Source organism: Pocillopora verrucosa, chromosome 1, assembly GCF_036669915.1.
Source record: "Pocillopora verrucosa isolate sample1 chromosome 1, ASM3666991v2, whole genome shotgun sequence".
Taxonomy (NCBI): Eukaryota; Metazoa; Cnidaria; class Anthozoa; order Scleractinia; family Pocilloporidae; genus Pocillopora; species Pocillopora verrucosa.
In genome coordinates this window covers 21,732,508-21,747,753 of record NC_089312.1, presented here as the reverse complement: position 1 = coordinate 21,747,753, position 15,246 = coordinate 21,732,508, and the positions used below count along the sequence as shown (strand labels likewise).

At 39.5% G+C, this 15,246-nt stretch overlaps 2 protein-coding genes and 1 pseudogene across 2 annotated transcripts in view; 2 read left to right on the top strand and 1 right to left on the bottom strand.

The window, feature by feature from the left end:
• Window positions 1–3,366, bottom strand: part of LOC131768999 (zinc finger MIZ domain-containing protein 1) — a 39,180-nt gene extending 35,814 nt beyond the window's left edge. The window contains exon 1 of the mRNA XM_059084719.2: window positions 3,214–3,366. The gene's annotated coding sequence lies outside the window, so the exon portion shown is untranslated. The remainder of the gene's footprint in view (window positions 1–3,213) is intronic.
• A 2,753-nt stretch (window positions 3,367–6,119) lies between these two features.
• LOC131769034 (uncharacterized) lies at window positions 6,120–7,533 on the top strand (annotated as a pseudogene).
• A 236-nt stretch (window positions 7,534–7,769) lies between these two features.
• Window positions 7,770–15,182, top strand: LOC131769038 (uncharacterized). The gene is made up of 4 exons (XM_059084776.2): window positions 7,770–7,902; window positions 10,540–10,692; window positions 10,849–11,794; window positions 12,170–15,182. The coding sequence occupies exons 2-4, from the start codon at window positions 10,559–10,561 to the stop codon at window positions 13,385–13,387; spliced, it is 2,298 nt and encodes a 765-aa protein (XP_058940759.2). The 5' UTR covers window positions 7,770–7,902; window positions 10,540–10,558; the 3' UTR covers window positions 13,388–15,182.
• Window positions 15,183–15,246: the final 64 nt, after the last annotated feature.

Sequence of the window (15,246 nt, the reverse complement as noted above, 5' to 3'; positions counted from 1 at the left end):
CATTCCCAAAAATTATGAACACCTTAATTCTCCTTACTCCTTTCTCCTGTTCGCCAATGGGTGGACAATGAGAATTAGACTAGTTATCAACTGAAGAATGACATTATGGACTGGAATATCAACTTCTCATCAGCATATAACAAAAAATTGGTTTGCCATTTGTTGGGAGAGTTTAAAACCAGTGCACTTTGTCTCTGCCATCCTTTCTCGAAATAACAATAAATTATCGCAACTACAAGTTTTGTTATTCATTTAACAGTAATTACATTACCATCCAGCAAATCACTCAAAACATATGTTGTTAATCAATTTAACGACACATGATTTTGTTTGATCTTCCTAAACAAAGATAGACTACGAGCTGTCCCTTCTTTACGCCGAAGTCCGTCGTGCGATTAAGAAAAAAAATCATTAAAAAAATAATAAATAAATAAATAAATTGATGTTAGCGCGCCGTGCGGAACAATGGGAGTGAGGCGCACGAAAAGTTCTGCGTAGCGCGCTTAGATCAATTTTTTTCTCTGAATTTTACACTCGCGCGATGGACTTTGTTGTAAAGGAGCGACTGCTCGTAATCGTAACCCAAGGAGCTCAGGCCCTATTTCATGCAAAGAAACTATATTCGTTGTTTCGGTGTTTTGTAACAATAAGTTAAGAAAATAAGCCTCTTAATCATGCTATGTGTAAAACTTGCCTTACAATTTACATAGTGTTACTGCCGAAAACAAAAAAAGAAAACTGTTCATTCATTGACCCTACTCGTGATCCATTTATGCTCGTTGGACAGTTCTTAATCCTTTAACTCCCAGATCAAATTTGTAATTCTCCTTACTGTCAAACATACAATTCCTATACTGTTAGTTCAGGACAATTTAGTATTGGATCAACTTATTATCCCCAGATTGATAATTTTCTTTGTTCTCATCACTTATCTGGTTGATATTGTATTGATAACGTAAGGAGAAAATCTGTCATGGTCACACATGGGAGTTAAATGGTTAAACAATCGGTGTGCTCATTGTAGTTTGCACTGAGAACCAATTACTTCTTGGAATTGAAGTGCAACCTTCACGAAGGATTTATCTGAATATCAACGGACCCATGTCTCTTCAATCATACACAGTCTTAAATGAGAGTTGAAAGTAGCTCGATGTCTACGACGCAGTGTATAGGACAGAAAATTTCCAATCATAAATGTATTTCATTTCTACCCTGACTTTCAAGAAAAATAGAAGTTTACAAAAAGTCCGGGTGAAAACAGACTTTTGCGAGCGAACCAATGATTGACCAAGACTGTGATTGTAATTTCACTTCGAATGCACTTGCTGATCTTTGCGGATAATCTGTCTGTCTCAGACGAAACTAGTTGTAATATGAGATCTTGCTCCTCTTATTTGTAATCTAATGCAGTGGGGTGACATAACGATATCGAGCGGAGATCGAGGATAATACCATGTTGTCAATTGCAATGACTCTGCGTAAATCTTGTTCCTCTATCACTGAAGTGGAACAGTAATATGCAATTTTTTCAAAACATCATCTCGACTTGCGGAGTTTCATCCCACGATCAAGCAAAACAAGCTCTCTTTCAAAGGAACCTAATGATTTCCCGGAACATATCAAGAGAACCGGAGGAAATAAGGTTAATTCGTATCAAATGAAAAAAGCAAAGAGCTTATTCGTGCATCATTTCAGCCAAATGCAACAACTGTGGCGTGTTTGATGAGTGGCTTTTTCTAACACCTAGAAATAATACATGTTATTTTCATAATTGCCTGTATTTCCACCGAATTTCAAAGGATTAGTCATCATTTAATTAATTTGGTCCCAATGATTACGGGTCGGTAACTACGCCGGGCATAATTAGACGCCTCTCAGCGGTAGCATATCGAGTTCAAAATAGAAACAATTTATGCGGAGCGCAACAAAAGTTCTTTTTGCGAGAAAACGCAAAGTGCAATTAGGTCAAGAATAACTTCCGTTTTAGTTAAAATACTACAAGTCTCCATGGAGATTGGTGATGTGACGTCAAACATCACGTGTGCAACAGGTTACTTGTATTGTTTTCAAGCTTTCTTGGCATTTCCTTTCAGGAAGCTCTCAGGAAGCAGACGAAATTTGCAATAAAACAGAGATGTCTGGTTATATTAAAACATGCAATAGACTAAACTGAATATTACAACCTGTTAATTACTTGTTACTGAACGGCAATGATGTCATCAAGTCAGCTTAGATTTTAAAGTTTGCGCTTTATGAGGCGATAGTGTAATGCGCGCGAAACGAATCGCTAAAAGAGTGGTCGACTTAAAACCTTAATTCCCGTTGTGATGGACAAAATGAAAGCTCATTTCCGGTGAAACTCGACAAGCGGGAGATACACAGATTGAAACATCACTAACAACGATGAATTCATTAGCCGATTGAAAATAAGAAGAAGCGTTTTAATTACTCCTAGCAAAGATTTGCGTTGGTATTTAAAGCGAGCCGTTCTGTGGCTTTAAAGAACGGTTATCTATCCTAAGAATCTTTACTTTGCCGACGTTAAAATCTGTCATTCACCCTCTCGGATAATAATTGTCTCCTTCTTGGGTCTCCAATCTGTTCGATAACCCAATTTCACTGGTGCTGGCCTCCAAGTACCGTCTGATTCAGAAACAGGTAATTGATAGAGATCAAATAAAACAACTTAGACCAATGTGTATGTGGGCAACTTTGTAGTGCATCATAATTTGTTCTAATCAATTACCAGCTATTTGTCCTTTCGTTTATATTCAGAGCAAACAGCACCATCACAAACATTACCGATCTCAATAATTAAATACCTTTTTTTAATAGTCAAGTCTCTAATGGTTTTCCAACTGCACTGTCGCACTTTTTTAATTGATAAGGAGACGTTTAAAGGGTTTCTTATCAAAATTAGGCGTTTCGCACGATTTATTTTGACGCGAAGTTTACCCACTTGTAAGAGAATGGCTCTGTGACCCACAAGGGGCGGGAATATTTTAACCTGGTGCTCTACGCCAAATAAACTTGAAAGCAATGAGGCGAAAGATCCGTTGGTTTTTTCTCTGACTGATATCTAGGGATAACCTGAATTCAGGCGCAAGTAGTAAGTAAGTGTAATCTATAGTCTTATTGGACAGGCGCGTTTCACTGGGGGTGTTACCGTGCTCGTTACACAGAGATCAGCGAATATAAACTGTAGTAACTCACCTGTAGTCACTGGATCTACCCTGACTCAAGGCAAAGGTCCTTTGCTCATTGAAGACCACGTGGTCGGCTACGGCTTTAATAGAGCTACACAAGCGTGATAAAGAAACGTAAAGAAAGCCAGGGCCTTTAACGTTGAATGTTCGCCATGGCTCAGCGGCGCGGCGCAGATTGTATGTTTTGAGCAACATCAAATGAGCATCGACATCATTTCCTGTTTGGTTGTTCGCGTGACTCCCGGGGGACATACGAAGCTCGGAATATCTGTGAAAGCCAATGAAATGCGCTGGCAACTCAACTTGAGCCTTTTCAGGGTGATTTTTATTTTTCTGGTTCAAATTAAACTTGAGAAGCTTTGTGTTGTTGTTGTGAGGTGTAATAGCGCTACAGGATTAACCAAAGTACACGAGGCAGCGCATTTTTGATACTCGTAAGTTGATTACCTTCGAACCCATCAAAGAAATAAAACCAAGCTTAACCCGTGGAGGCATCTGCCATGCCAGATGTTTCTCTGTACATGCAGCATCTTACATACCGTGCGTCACTGATTTGTCAACAAACGCTGTTTTAACTTTGCGGAACTAACGTAAGGTCTTGATGTTCCAAGAAATACCGAAGCCAATAGGAGGATTCCCAACCACAATACTGACCGAGTGGAAAGACTGCCGAAGGCTTTCAAGGAAGAAATAATTGATTTGGCTCAATTTGGAGGATAAGTAGCTTGATAAGGTAGAATCAAATGCTGTCATTTAGTCATTCTTATATCTTAACATCTGACATTTGACATCCAGCACTTTTCAATAGTTTCGTCTCAGTATTATTTGGTCAATTTCTGTTATAAAGTCAAGCTACATTTTTAAATAAATGGCAAGTTGCGTGTTCCAACTTTCTGGCTAAGATAATACTAACTTCTATTCAAACTGCTCATTTTATTACTGAAACAAAGTTTTTTGACAGAAAAAAGTAGGGTTGCCCTGTGTGGAATATGGACACATGAAACACTCCTCAGTCTTTATAACTTCACCCTTCGTCACGAATTGTCGAAACTACGCTAAATGTTTCGATAAAATATTAACTGTTAATTATCTAAAATGCTGAGTAAATAAAATGTCATTTTTTTCCTTTCAACAGATTACGAGCAGTCCTAAACTGTAAGCTTAGTCCATCGCGTGAGACAAACATAATCAGCAGAAAAAAAATTATAATGATGAGATAGCCATGGAAAATGTTTTTTCTTTTTAAACGCCGTTTACATTTCACTCACGCCATGGACTAAGCTAAGAAAACTAGGAAGGTGTAAGATTATCTTTTCAGTCAATGGTTTGATTTGTTTGTCTACAGTCCAGCGTCCTGTTTCATTTGATTTGATTTCACTTCGCCTATCATAATCCAACAATAATCAGGCTGGTTGGCGTGGATAACAATGATTTTGAGAAAATTGCCAGTTGATCGTCAGGGAATGAGTATAAACGTAGCGTAGTAATATAATTTGAGTTGCGTGTGACCGTGTTGGAGTCGTGTCATGCTCAGGAAATCATTTTTATGGGAACAAATAATCCGTCCGCCATTTCTTCACGCATCAGTCACGCGACACTCTTAGGAGAGGGGGAAGCAGTATTTTACAGTAGGAGGGTCATATACTGGCGTCCTATTGACATTCCACTGCAAGATGTATTATTTAATCATCACAAACAGGAGAGGATAACTTTATTCTCTCTCGTCACACAGTACAACTCTCCCACCCCTCCCCCCCAACCCCAGCACTGACCTTGACTCAAGTAACTTCGCTTTTCTTTTGTGCACTCTAATATAAAATCCTACTGAAGTGGACTTTTTCATCACATGGCTTAAAAACTTTTCGCGGTCGCGTCATTATGGTCAGATCATGACGCACAAACCTTGTTTGATTCAAATGCACGTGGTGCGCAGAAAGGAATACCGCGTCTTTGGTAGCCTGAGCTAACATCAAAAAATACCACCATATGTATTATTAAATAGACAATTTAAAGAGATTTGATGAGTATTACATGCATTCTGCGCTAATCTGCGATAAGCAGGAAAACGATTAGAGGCCAAAGAGATTGCAGGATACCTTCAGTACATGCAAACGTTGTCTATTTTATTATTATTTATTTTCCACAAGAATGTGGTATTTCCTTTTCCCAGTTTACTTGTAAGTTTATCTTTCCAAACCTGCCGCCTAAATTTTTTTGTCGGTTGACGAACAATCTTAATATTCAGGCCTATGTTGTATCCGGTTTCCTCAGTCGCTTTTAGCAGCCTTCTTTCTACGCTGGAAAAACTCAAAAGTATAATGAGTTGGTTTATCTTATGCCACAGATGGTAGAATCCAAATTGACTTTGGCCCTCAGCTGAACCGCACGACTGCTAAGAAATATGGGAAATGTTTGGATTGTGAGAAAGACCAACTTACTGGCCGAAAATTTTGAAGACGCTGGCAACGTAGATAAAAGCATAACTCTATATTGAGTGGTCGTTGTCTGATGGGAGAAACTCACGCAAACGCTGACTGTGACAACGTTACGATTATCCATGCAGCTAGCGCGTGACCGATGATAACTCATTGGGCCTTCTACTGCCGAGGTTCAGACATCAACTCTCTACACTGTTATTTGCAGAAAAAAATATGGCACAATCTTCTTAGCTTCATGTTATTTTGCAAATAGTTAGACATCATTTGTATTTGTGGTTTAGAATAGTTTGCCTCCTTATTAGCCATGTGTCCTAGAGCAGAAACAAACACTTGAAGTAATGTAGGAGTAATCATAGGCTAATCGGTTTAAGTACCTCTTGTACCCAAGCATATTGAGTAATGGCTTAGTGATTCGTTTTAATTTTGCTTTCTTTTTCGAATTTTCTCCCTGTTTAGGAATACTTCATAATCAGCCATGGAGTCCCGTCTCGAGTTTCGATTCGGTATTGATTTAGTGGAAGCTGCTCTTGCTCAACGCCAGTTCTTGATGCTCGTTGATGATCATTAAAATTTACATGCCGGTCCACACGTTAAAAGGTATGCTCTGTTCCTTTCATGTACATTACTGAACGAGGAATTCTCGAGAAGAAGACTAATGGTATACACGCAATATGGTTTTGTGACGAAATATACTGCTTTGTTATTTTCCCAGTCCAGAACTTGATACTCTCGACGAACTTTGCTCAAGACTGAAATTCCCACCAGGGAGGCGTAAAATGATTCAGAAGCTTGTAAATGTAAAGCGAAAGAACTTAGTGAACAAGTGAGAGAGAGTTAGTTGGTTTCGATCCTCCTTTCATTTTTCGTCCCCGGTTCTGTCTCTCTTGAGTATTCAGTCCTAATAGGGCTCTTTTTATCTAAAGGCAAAACTTCCCTCGGTTTTTTTCTTTTTTTAATTTGAGTCTCTTTTGGCGTGTGTTTTAGAAGCTGTTCCTTAATCACCGAGCATTTCTTCGCGACATCTCAACCATGCTAAAGAATGAATTGTGATCTTTGGTTGAAGATCATGAAAATTTGAGCGTAATCGATACGCTCTTAGCCTAATATGTACAATTGCTTTTGTAAGGTAAAGCTCGTCGTAGGTTCATAACAAGCACTCTTGCCTTACCCACTTCTATTTCCTTTAGATATGAACTTCTCTGGTTGCCTTTGCTAGCTCAGTATGTCACTCGTATCAAGAAATGGTCTATTGCTTTGGGTGTGGCATGTGCACATGCTGTCCCCTGTCGATTACCTGATAGACTGCAATTAAATTGTCTCTACTCGGTAGGAATACAACATAATCTAAGAGCTACGCCAGAAAGGGCTTATAAAGGCCAGGCCCCGTTCGTTCGAAAGTTGGATAACGCTATCCACCGGATAAATCTTTATCTGCTGAATAGCAATGTATCCGTTAAATAGCGTTATCTGCCCTTTGAATAACTAGGCCCAGGGCCCTTTGGGGAGATCTGGATCCTGAGGAACCTTTCAAAGTTGAACTGACGGCCCCTGTTGATAAGGCACCAGATTTCAAATCAAGAATTGAGTATGACATCGAGGCTGCTTGTGCTCGACAGAGGGTTTTTAATTATCAGGTGTCCCTACCTCATTTTGCGGATAACAAATTCTTGATCGAAGCATTGGAGAGGTATAAATTACATCTTCATCTAAAGCAGTAAAATCCAGAAATGTGTTTTGTACCGTGCTATGACTTTGACCTTATTTAATGGCATATCAGGTTAATCCTGGGTAAAGTATTCGATCACAATAATGATTCGATTGAACAACCGACAGCCAGGGTCAAAACTAGGCAAGTAACACGAAAGGAATGGAAAAACCCGGGGCATTAATTTGAACTTAATGAAGCCATGTTTCGCAGAGAGCATCCACTTGGTTCGCAGAAAGAATCCATTGATTACAGTTTGTATGGAGCTTTTGAGTACACCGTAGACGAGTTCGCGAGCATCATGACACTAATAGTTCCTCTACCTCAGCCTGCAAATTCGAGGTTCGGTGAACAACAACTTCCTTTTGCAAAATAGATGAGCCCTGACAAAGGCTAACTCATGCCCTTGATGGCTTGAATTGCTAAGTAGACGATGACAAACCTTGATATTAAGTGGTTAACGCTTGACAGAAGATAATCAATTCAAAGTTGACGTTGGAAAGGCTGGAATCCATCTCAGAAAACCAAGGCTCAGGGAAAGAGATTCACACAGGTAACGCGTAAACTTTATTTCTTACTATTTCCTTCCTTATCGTTTTTCTTCCATGCTTCCCGGAAACTTGAACCAGTTATATCGGGTAATCGCTTATCTTAGCTAAGTTTCTGCTCAGCAGAGTGTTTCAAAATGGCTCTTCGACTCTATAAAGAACATCTCATACAGTTTTTCATGAAGAATGTCAGTTTTGCTTGCATCATCTCGCATTTTTTCACTTTTGCGCAGTAATTTTTAGTAGTTAGTATCAAAGTCAGGGGTCTTAATATCTGAGCCCTTTGGATAAATACCAATTACTATGTAGTTCTCACCACAGCATAGATTTATTGAAAGTAAATAATCCGAATTCTAAAAGTTTCAATGTCTGCATATCAGAGACATCCATTTTAGTCGAGGCGCTCTATCTCAATCGATTCGCAGTCAAAAACAGTTTCCAGTTTCTCTTTCAATATATGAATTTTATTAATAAAATGAGACATTCAAAGTCAATGCAGAGACAAAACAAATTAAAGAGAGAATAATTATACTTTGTCTGTGTTCAGCTAGTTGTTCACCACAGTAAAAGTATTTTATATCACCTGTAAATACAGCCATTTTTTCAAGTTTTTTCGCTGTTGATTTGAAAAAATAGAGCTAAAGAGGAGTTTTAAGGTTTTAAGAATTCGAAACTTGAGCAAAACAAGAGTTCATTTTCTCAGTAAGTTTACGTATCCGCTACAGCGGAGTCATGCATTAAGTGGCTTGAGTGGGTGGGAAAACAAAGGGGTCTTTGGTCAGGCCGCACCTGTCACCACGATAAAAGGCTCCCGTATATTAGAAATTACAAAAGACTTCGTGTTTGATTTAATTCACGGCTGACTAGTTTTTCATGTGCTTTGAAGTTCTCGTCTCAGGAGAGATTTCCTTATAATTCTACTATATTTTGGTCTTCCAATTGATTTATTCTGCAAACGGAAAGGAGATTCACAGTTTTGACCATTTAACTCCCAGATCAAATTTGTAATTCTCCTTACTGTCAACCATACAATTCTTATAGAGTTAGTTCACAGAATTTAATATTGAATAAACCTATCATTCCCAAATTGATATTTTTCTATATTCTCATCACGTATCTGGTTGATATTGTATTGATATTGTAAGGAGAAATTCTGTTTTGGTCACTCATGGGAGTTAGAGGGTTAAAAGAGGTAAGCGCTCTCAATGGAGTGCACTTCTGCACACCTCCATGATAAGCTTGTTGATATCTGAGTAATGACTTCGAACTGAGTAATCTGTCTTCAAACATCTCATAAAATACACTTCATGGCCCTCTCTGTATCGTTCAACTATTTATTTGCTATTCACAAGTACTGCGTAGTGTTTACGATAAATCGAAAGCGGAAAATTATACCTTGTCTGTATCAACGTGTGCACACCTCCATATCGAGTAACTCTAGACATAGAGGGTCAAGTCAGAGTTGCTAGTCAGTAAAAAGGCTAAGATTGTTTTAAGGAAACTAGGATCATTGTAGGAACATAATTTTCGGTATTAAGACGTGTTCCTTTTTTTCCTTTCGCTTACTGTTTTGAAACCTGAGACATCGATATAATTAAGTGGGAACTTTCTGCCAACCGTTCAGCACCGTTCAGCACCGTTCAGCACCGTTCAGGATGAGAGCTTGATTATCATGTTAGTTAAGTTGCTGCTCATGGGGCTATTTTGAAGGGATCCAAGATTTTCTGAAGCACTTCCTGATATGTTTCTCACAAAAAATATCAGGTTTGACCATAGCATTTTCATTGATGCCACATCTCTCATCTCTGTTCAAGAAACTCGTGTTAGAATAGTTTGAACCTGTGGGAGATTGTTCCGTCGAGTCTTGTGTTTTAAATCTCTTAGTTCTCGATAGGTAAATTCAAAAGGGTTGGGGAGGAAGCCCTTCCTAATAAAGTAGGCGTAAACATTGGAAACAAGGCTCTGATGAATCGACAAGATCGGGTCACGCAATTGCGAAGGTGACTAGGATTACATGTAGTGATCTACGGTGCTTCTTCTCCAAGCCCCTTCGATAGCGAGTAATTAAAGCTTGACTAAAAGAAAGTTGCCGGCAGTTGATTGTGGAGAGGCCTGGATTATTTACAGAAAAAACCGTGCGCAGCTCAGTGTAATCTTAATTTGGATGGGGAAACGTTTGTCTTTTCATTGCCATCAATTACTGTTGTAACACCGATGCTTCTTAGAAACTTAAATCATGTATCTACGCTTGCTGTTAAAATTAGGTTGAGCATCAAGTCAGTTAGCTTTCTTGTAACGAAAGTATTTCAAAAATGTTTTCAGACTCTCTATTTCACTCATAAATATGTTTAAAAATTAACATAATGCTGGTTTGACCATAGTATCTTGAAAATATAGCCACAGCTGTCATCTTAATTTGCGCGAAATTTTACTGTGGCTGAATCATAATGCTCTGCATCTCAGAGTGATTGTTAGCTGGTTGAATAATTTTAAATTGTTTCCCCCTTTTTTCCAATATCTCCTCTTAGAATGAATCATTTTGCAAGTTCTTGACTTGTGATTGCTCTAATTTTTAGGAATATCCTAAATTTACATCTTTAGACGAGGAAACCTTTAGCTTTTTTCATTTTTTACTTGTTTAGTAACCTTTCAAAGTAAGCCATGACGTTCTGTCCCGAGTTTCAATTCGGTATTGATTTAGTGGAAGCCGCTATTGCTCAACGCCAGTTCCTGCGGATCGTTGATGATTATCCAAGTTTATACGCCGGTCCACACGTTCGAAATGCAATCAGAAGGTATGCTCTGTTCCTTTCATTGACAGTACTAAACAAGGAATTCTTGAGAAGACTGATCGAATGCAACCAATTGTTTTTATTTCATGAAATCTACTGCTTTGCTATTTTCTCAGTAACAAAAATCCCTCTTGCCTTAACTATTTCCTTTTCCTTTAGATATGAACTTTTCTGGCTGCCTTTGCTGGCTCAGTATGCCACTCGTATCAAGAAATGGTTTATTCCTTTGAACGTCGCAGCACCACTTGACATCGCCTGGGTGTGGCATGTGCACATGCTGTCCCCTGTCGATTACCAGAGGGACTGTAATGAAATTGTCGCCACTTTGGTGGATCATAAAATACTAGTCGGTGAGCAACGTGATAGAGGGCTTGTAAAGGCCAGGGCCCTATGGGAAAAGGTGTATCCCGAAGAACCTTTTGAAGTAGACCTGGCGGCCCCTGTTTGCGACGCGCCAGATTTCCAATCAAGAATTGAATATGACATCGAGGCTGCTTGTGCTCGACAGAGGGTTTTTAATTATCAAGTGTCCCTACCTCATTTTGCGGACAAGAGATTTTTGACCGAAGCAGTGAAGAGGTATAAATTGCATCTTTATCTGAAGCAAAAAAATCCAGAATTGTTTTTTGTACCGTGCTATGACTTTGACCTTATTTGGCACGCACATCAGCTTAATCCATTAATCTACACACAAGACACCACGGAAATCCTAGGTAAAGTATACGATCACAATGATTCAGTGAACGACCGACGGCCAGGCTCACAACTAAGCAAGTCTGAAACAGTAACACGAGAGAAATGGAAAAACCTGGGCCAGATATTTGCACTAAATGGAGCCATGTTTCGCGGAGAGCCTCCTCTTGGTACGCAGAAAGAATCCATTGATTACAGCTTGCATGGAGCATTTGAGTACACCGTGGACTTGTCCATGTTGGAAGTTGAAGGTCTCCCAATGAAATCGAAAACCTATACTGTCAAAATTGAAGATGTCAATGGCTCGCAAGTGCTAAAGGTGCAAGTTCGTGGACCTGCTGCAAGAGTTACAAAATCTAATGGTGTGTTATCAAGGTTTGCATACAAAAAGAAGAATAGCGGAAATTTGAGGGTGAGTGTTCTTATACAATTTTTTTTCTTTAATGTTTTATTTCCATCAGGACTTGAAACTAGCTTTTTAATAAATTATTGACAAAACTGACATACCTGAAGGTTTTGTATAAACGAATAATAATAGGTAGTCGTATCTAGCCACAAGTCATATTACAATCATAGGCTTTCCGCGGTGAGTAATCTTACTGAGGGTTGCCGAATTACTGAGAACATTAAGATTCATTGATGAAAAATTATAGCGGAGCTCGCAGAGCGTAGCCCCATGATTATACAAAATAGTAGTAACTCATCAAGCCGCAAAAATTTGGATGTACGACCGTACGACCGTACAAGGTGCTACTTTTGACATGCATGGTTTGGTTTACTTTGTTAGGTTCGTATTCAGCAACATGGGACTTGCTCTTGCTTTTCACATTTACTAGACGAGTCTGCAGAGTATTACTTCTCAGCCGAATATCTGGCCTGGAGAGTCTCCTACAAAAGTAACGTGGTGCCTCAACCGGAAACGCACAAGTTAACCATTGCTGGAAACCTGATTGTTCGGTTTACCACTGTGGTGCATCCACCTCAGCCAGATGAATACATTTTCACAGTAATGCCAAATGGGGATTTCAGCCCAGTCCAAGATGCTGCTTCCATTTTGAGCTCACCAGCACTGTTCCTTTCGCCTTGTTCTTTGAACCAAACCCTGGCTTCTAGTGAAATGTCAATGCATCGGCTACTGGATTATTGGGGACGAGAAGCGTTTACCTGCCGAGTGATACACTCCGCTGAGTTGCTGTTCTCCTCCGTAGAGGTCATGAACCGCGTCGGTAATGTTGTTAGCACCGCGCACCTTCTACGCGAAAATATCCTTCCGACGAAGGAGCAAGTCGGCAAGCCTGATTTTTGTTGCACTTTGAATGAGGCGGGAGGGGTAAGAGCCATATTGATTAGAGGGTGCATAGACTGGGGCATCTGCATCGGCAAATGGGAAGGAGCTGTAAAGGGCGTCCCTGGTGTACCTGGAATAAAAGGGTCTGAAGGTAGTCCAGGTGTTAAAGGAACGCCTGGTGTGAAGGGCCAACCGGGTGATTTGTGCATCGAGTTCTTCTCATTGTCCGGAGCACAAGAGTGGAAAAGAGTGAAGAAACGGGGAGAAAACTTCAGGGTAAGTCTTAGCAAAAAAGAGATAGTCAACGTAAACCTTCGGACTGGAGTGATCTCTTTTCCATCCGCGGTAAGTGCCGTACCAGAAAACATTGCACTGGGATTCTCTATAGCTGTCCTTCATCTTCTGTGTCAGCCTAACACTTCGACAAGAATGACCGACCACACGAAGCCATCAGTTATGGCGTCAAGCCTGGAAGACAAACCTCGCAGAATCCGTTGTGAAGACCTGGCGCTGGTAGTCGCAGCAGGGTTCTATGCCACCACTGTACCGAGCAACGCATATATTAAGCACAAACTTGGGGACGCCTGTGGTGGCGGTGGTGGATACGGAGGATGTGGAGGATGTGGAGGATGTGGAGGATGTGGAGGATGTGGTGGATGTGGTGGCTGTGGCTGTGGCTGTGGCTGTGGCTGTGGCTGTGGCTGTGGCTGTGCCTGAGGTTGTGGTTGTGGCTGTGGTGGCTGACGGGATTATGGCTTGCTTACTAACTAAGGATGAACTGAAAGGCTGAGGAACTGAGGAACTTACGTTTAAGTCCTCGAAAATAGAGAGATTTTTATGACCTGCCCTCACTGACATGAAACTGTGCTCTAATTTGAAAGTAACAGAAATATCTTTAGAGAAGGGAACATGCCCGCATGAACCGAGTCTGGTGCATCTTTGGGTTTGCGCATAGTATTGAGTAATTTTCTTTAACCTCTGTGCCGTCATTTCCAAATAGGACTGTCACAATTACTTACCGAGGAACTTCGCCGTATTTCGGCGAGATTTTGCGAGTGTTTCTAGGGTACTCTTAAGTTAGATGTATAAGTCAAAGATTTATTAGACTTAATTAATTGGATACAACGTTATTCTCTGGACATTAGAAAAAATATGATGTAGTAACATAAAATATCCACTTGTATCTCGATTTAATGGTAAAGTAGAGAACACACAAATATGTAATTTATAGTTGATTGTTACCCGATAGATGTTATGCTAACTTGTCGCTTAATCGAGAGTCGTGATTCACAAAGATAGAAAAAAAAATAATTCGAGAAGCACAAAGACATTTTTCTTGATAGTTATTCACTAAAGATTCATGGTTTTTCATGTAGTTTTACTATCCTTTACTTTATCAGTTAATAACAGTAGACGAATGTTTGACGCTGTCGCTGAAAATAAATCGAGGAAGACTGCGGTTATTTAGCGAAGTTTTACGCGATAAAATATTTTTTGGCTGTATTTTTCGCCAGCATAGCACAATTGTTGCTTGGGATAATTTTTCCCTCGGACAGATATAATTCAGTTTTTACCTTCCAGGCCTCCCGGCAACCTGATCGATTGTTTCTCGTAAATATTTTATGTGGATTGATATTCATGTCAGTTAAGTTCTTTTTTCGGGAGGATACCGGTATTTCGAAGTGGCTCCACAACTCTCTCTAATAGTTCTTGTTTACTTTCTCATACAGAACATTTTTTCAGTTAAAACTTCCCTCCATTGTTAATTTGATGGTTGTGTGAATAGGTGTGGATAGCAGTAGATATGTAACGAATTTAGGAAAGTATACGACACTTTTAAAAAACATGTTTCGACAGTTCTTCTGTCATCTTAAGTTCTGTTTTATACAAAGTACAAAGTTGAATTCAAGGTGTATAAACCAATGCTGATTGGCCAAAACAAACAACAGAAACAGAACAATGTATGCATTTGCAAGGAAATGTTAATTTAAAACTTTGCGGAACTAACGTAATATCTTAATGTTCTAAGAAATACCGAAGCCCATGGGAGGATTGCCAACCACAATACTGACCGAGTGGAAAGACTGGCGAAGGCTTTCAAGCAAGAAATATTTAATTTGGCTCAATTTGGAGGATAATTAGCTTGATAAGGTAGAATCAAACGCTGTTATTCAGCCATTCTTGTAACTTAGCATCTGACATTTGACTCACATCCAGCGCAATAGTTTCGTCTCAGTACTATTTGGTTATTTTCTGTTACAAAATCAAGCTACATTTTTAAATACGTAAGAAGCCGCATGCTCCAACTTTCTTGCCAAGATAATCCAGATAATACGAGGTCCGGGTAATCGAGGTTAGACTGTAAAAAATTCTATTCAAACTGCTAATTTTATTACTGACACAAAGTTTTTTGATAGAAAAAATAGGGTTGCCTTGTATGGAATATGGACATATGAAACACTCCTTAACAATGTATCCAAAGTCGTTATAACTTCACCCTTCGTCACGAATTGTCGACACTACGTTAAATGTTTCGATAAAATATTAAGTGTAAATGATCTAAAATGTTGAGTAAA

Excerpts from the sequence above, each read along its gene's own strand:
- LOC131769038 (XM_059084776.2), top strand. The coding sequence starts at position 10,559 with ATGACGTTCTGTCCCGAGTTTCAATTCGGTATTGATTTAGTGGAAGCC. Across the intron at positions 10,693-10,848 it reads GTTCGAAATGCAATCAGAAG|ATATGAACTTTTCTGGCTGC; the intron begins GTATGCTCTGTT and ends CTTTTCCTTTAG. Across the intron at positions 11,795-12,169 it reads AGAATAGCGGAAATTTGAGG|GTTCGTATTCAGCAACATGG; the intron begins GTGAGTGTTCTT and ends TTACTTTGTTAG.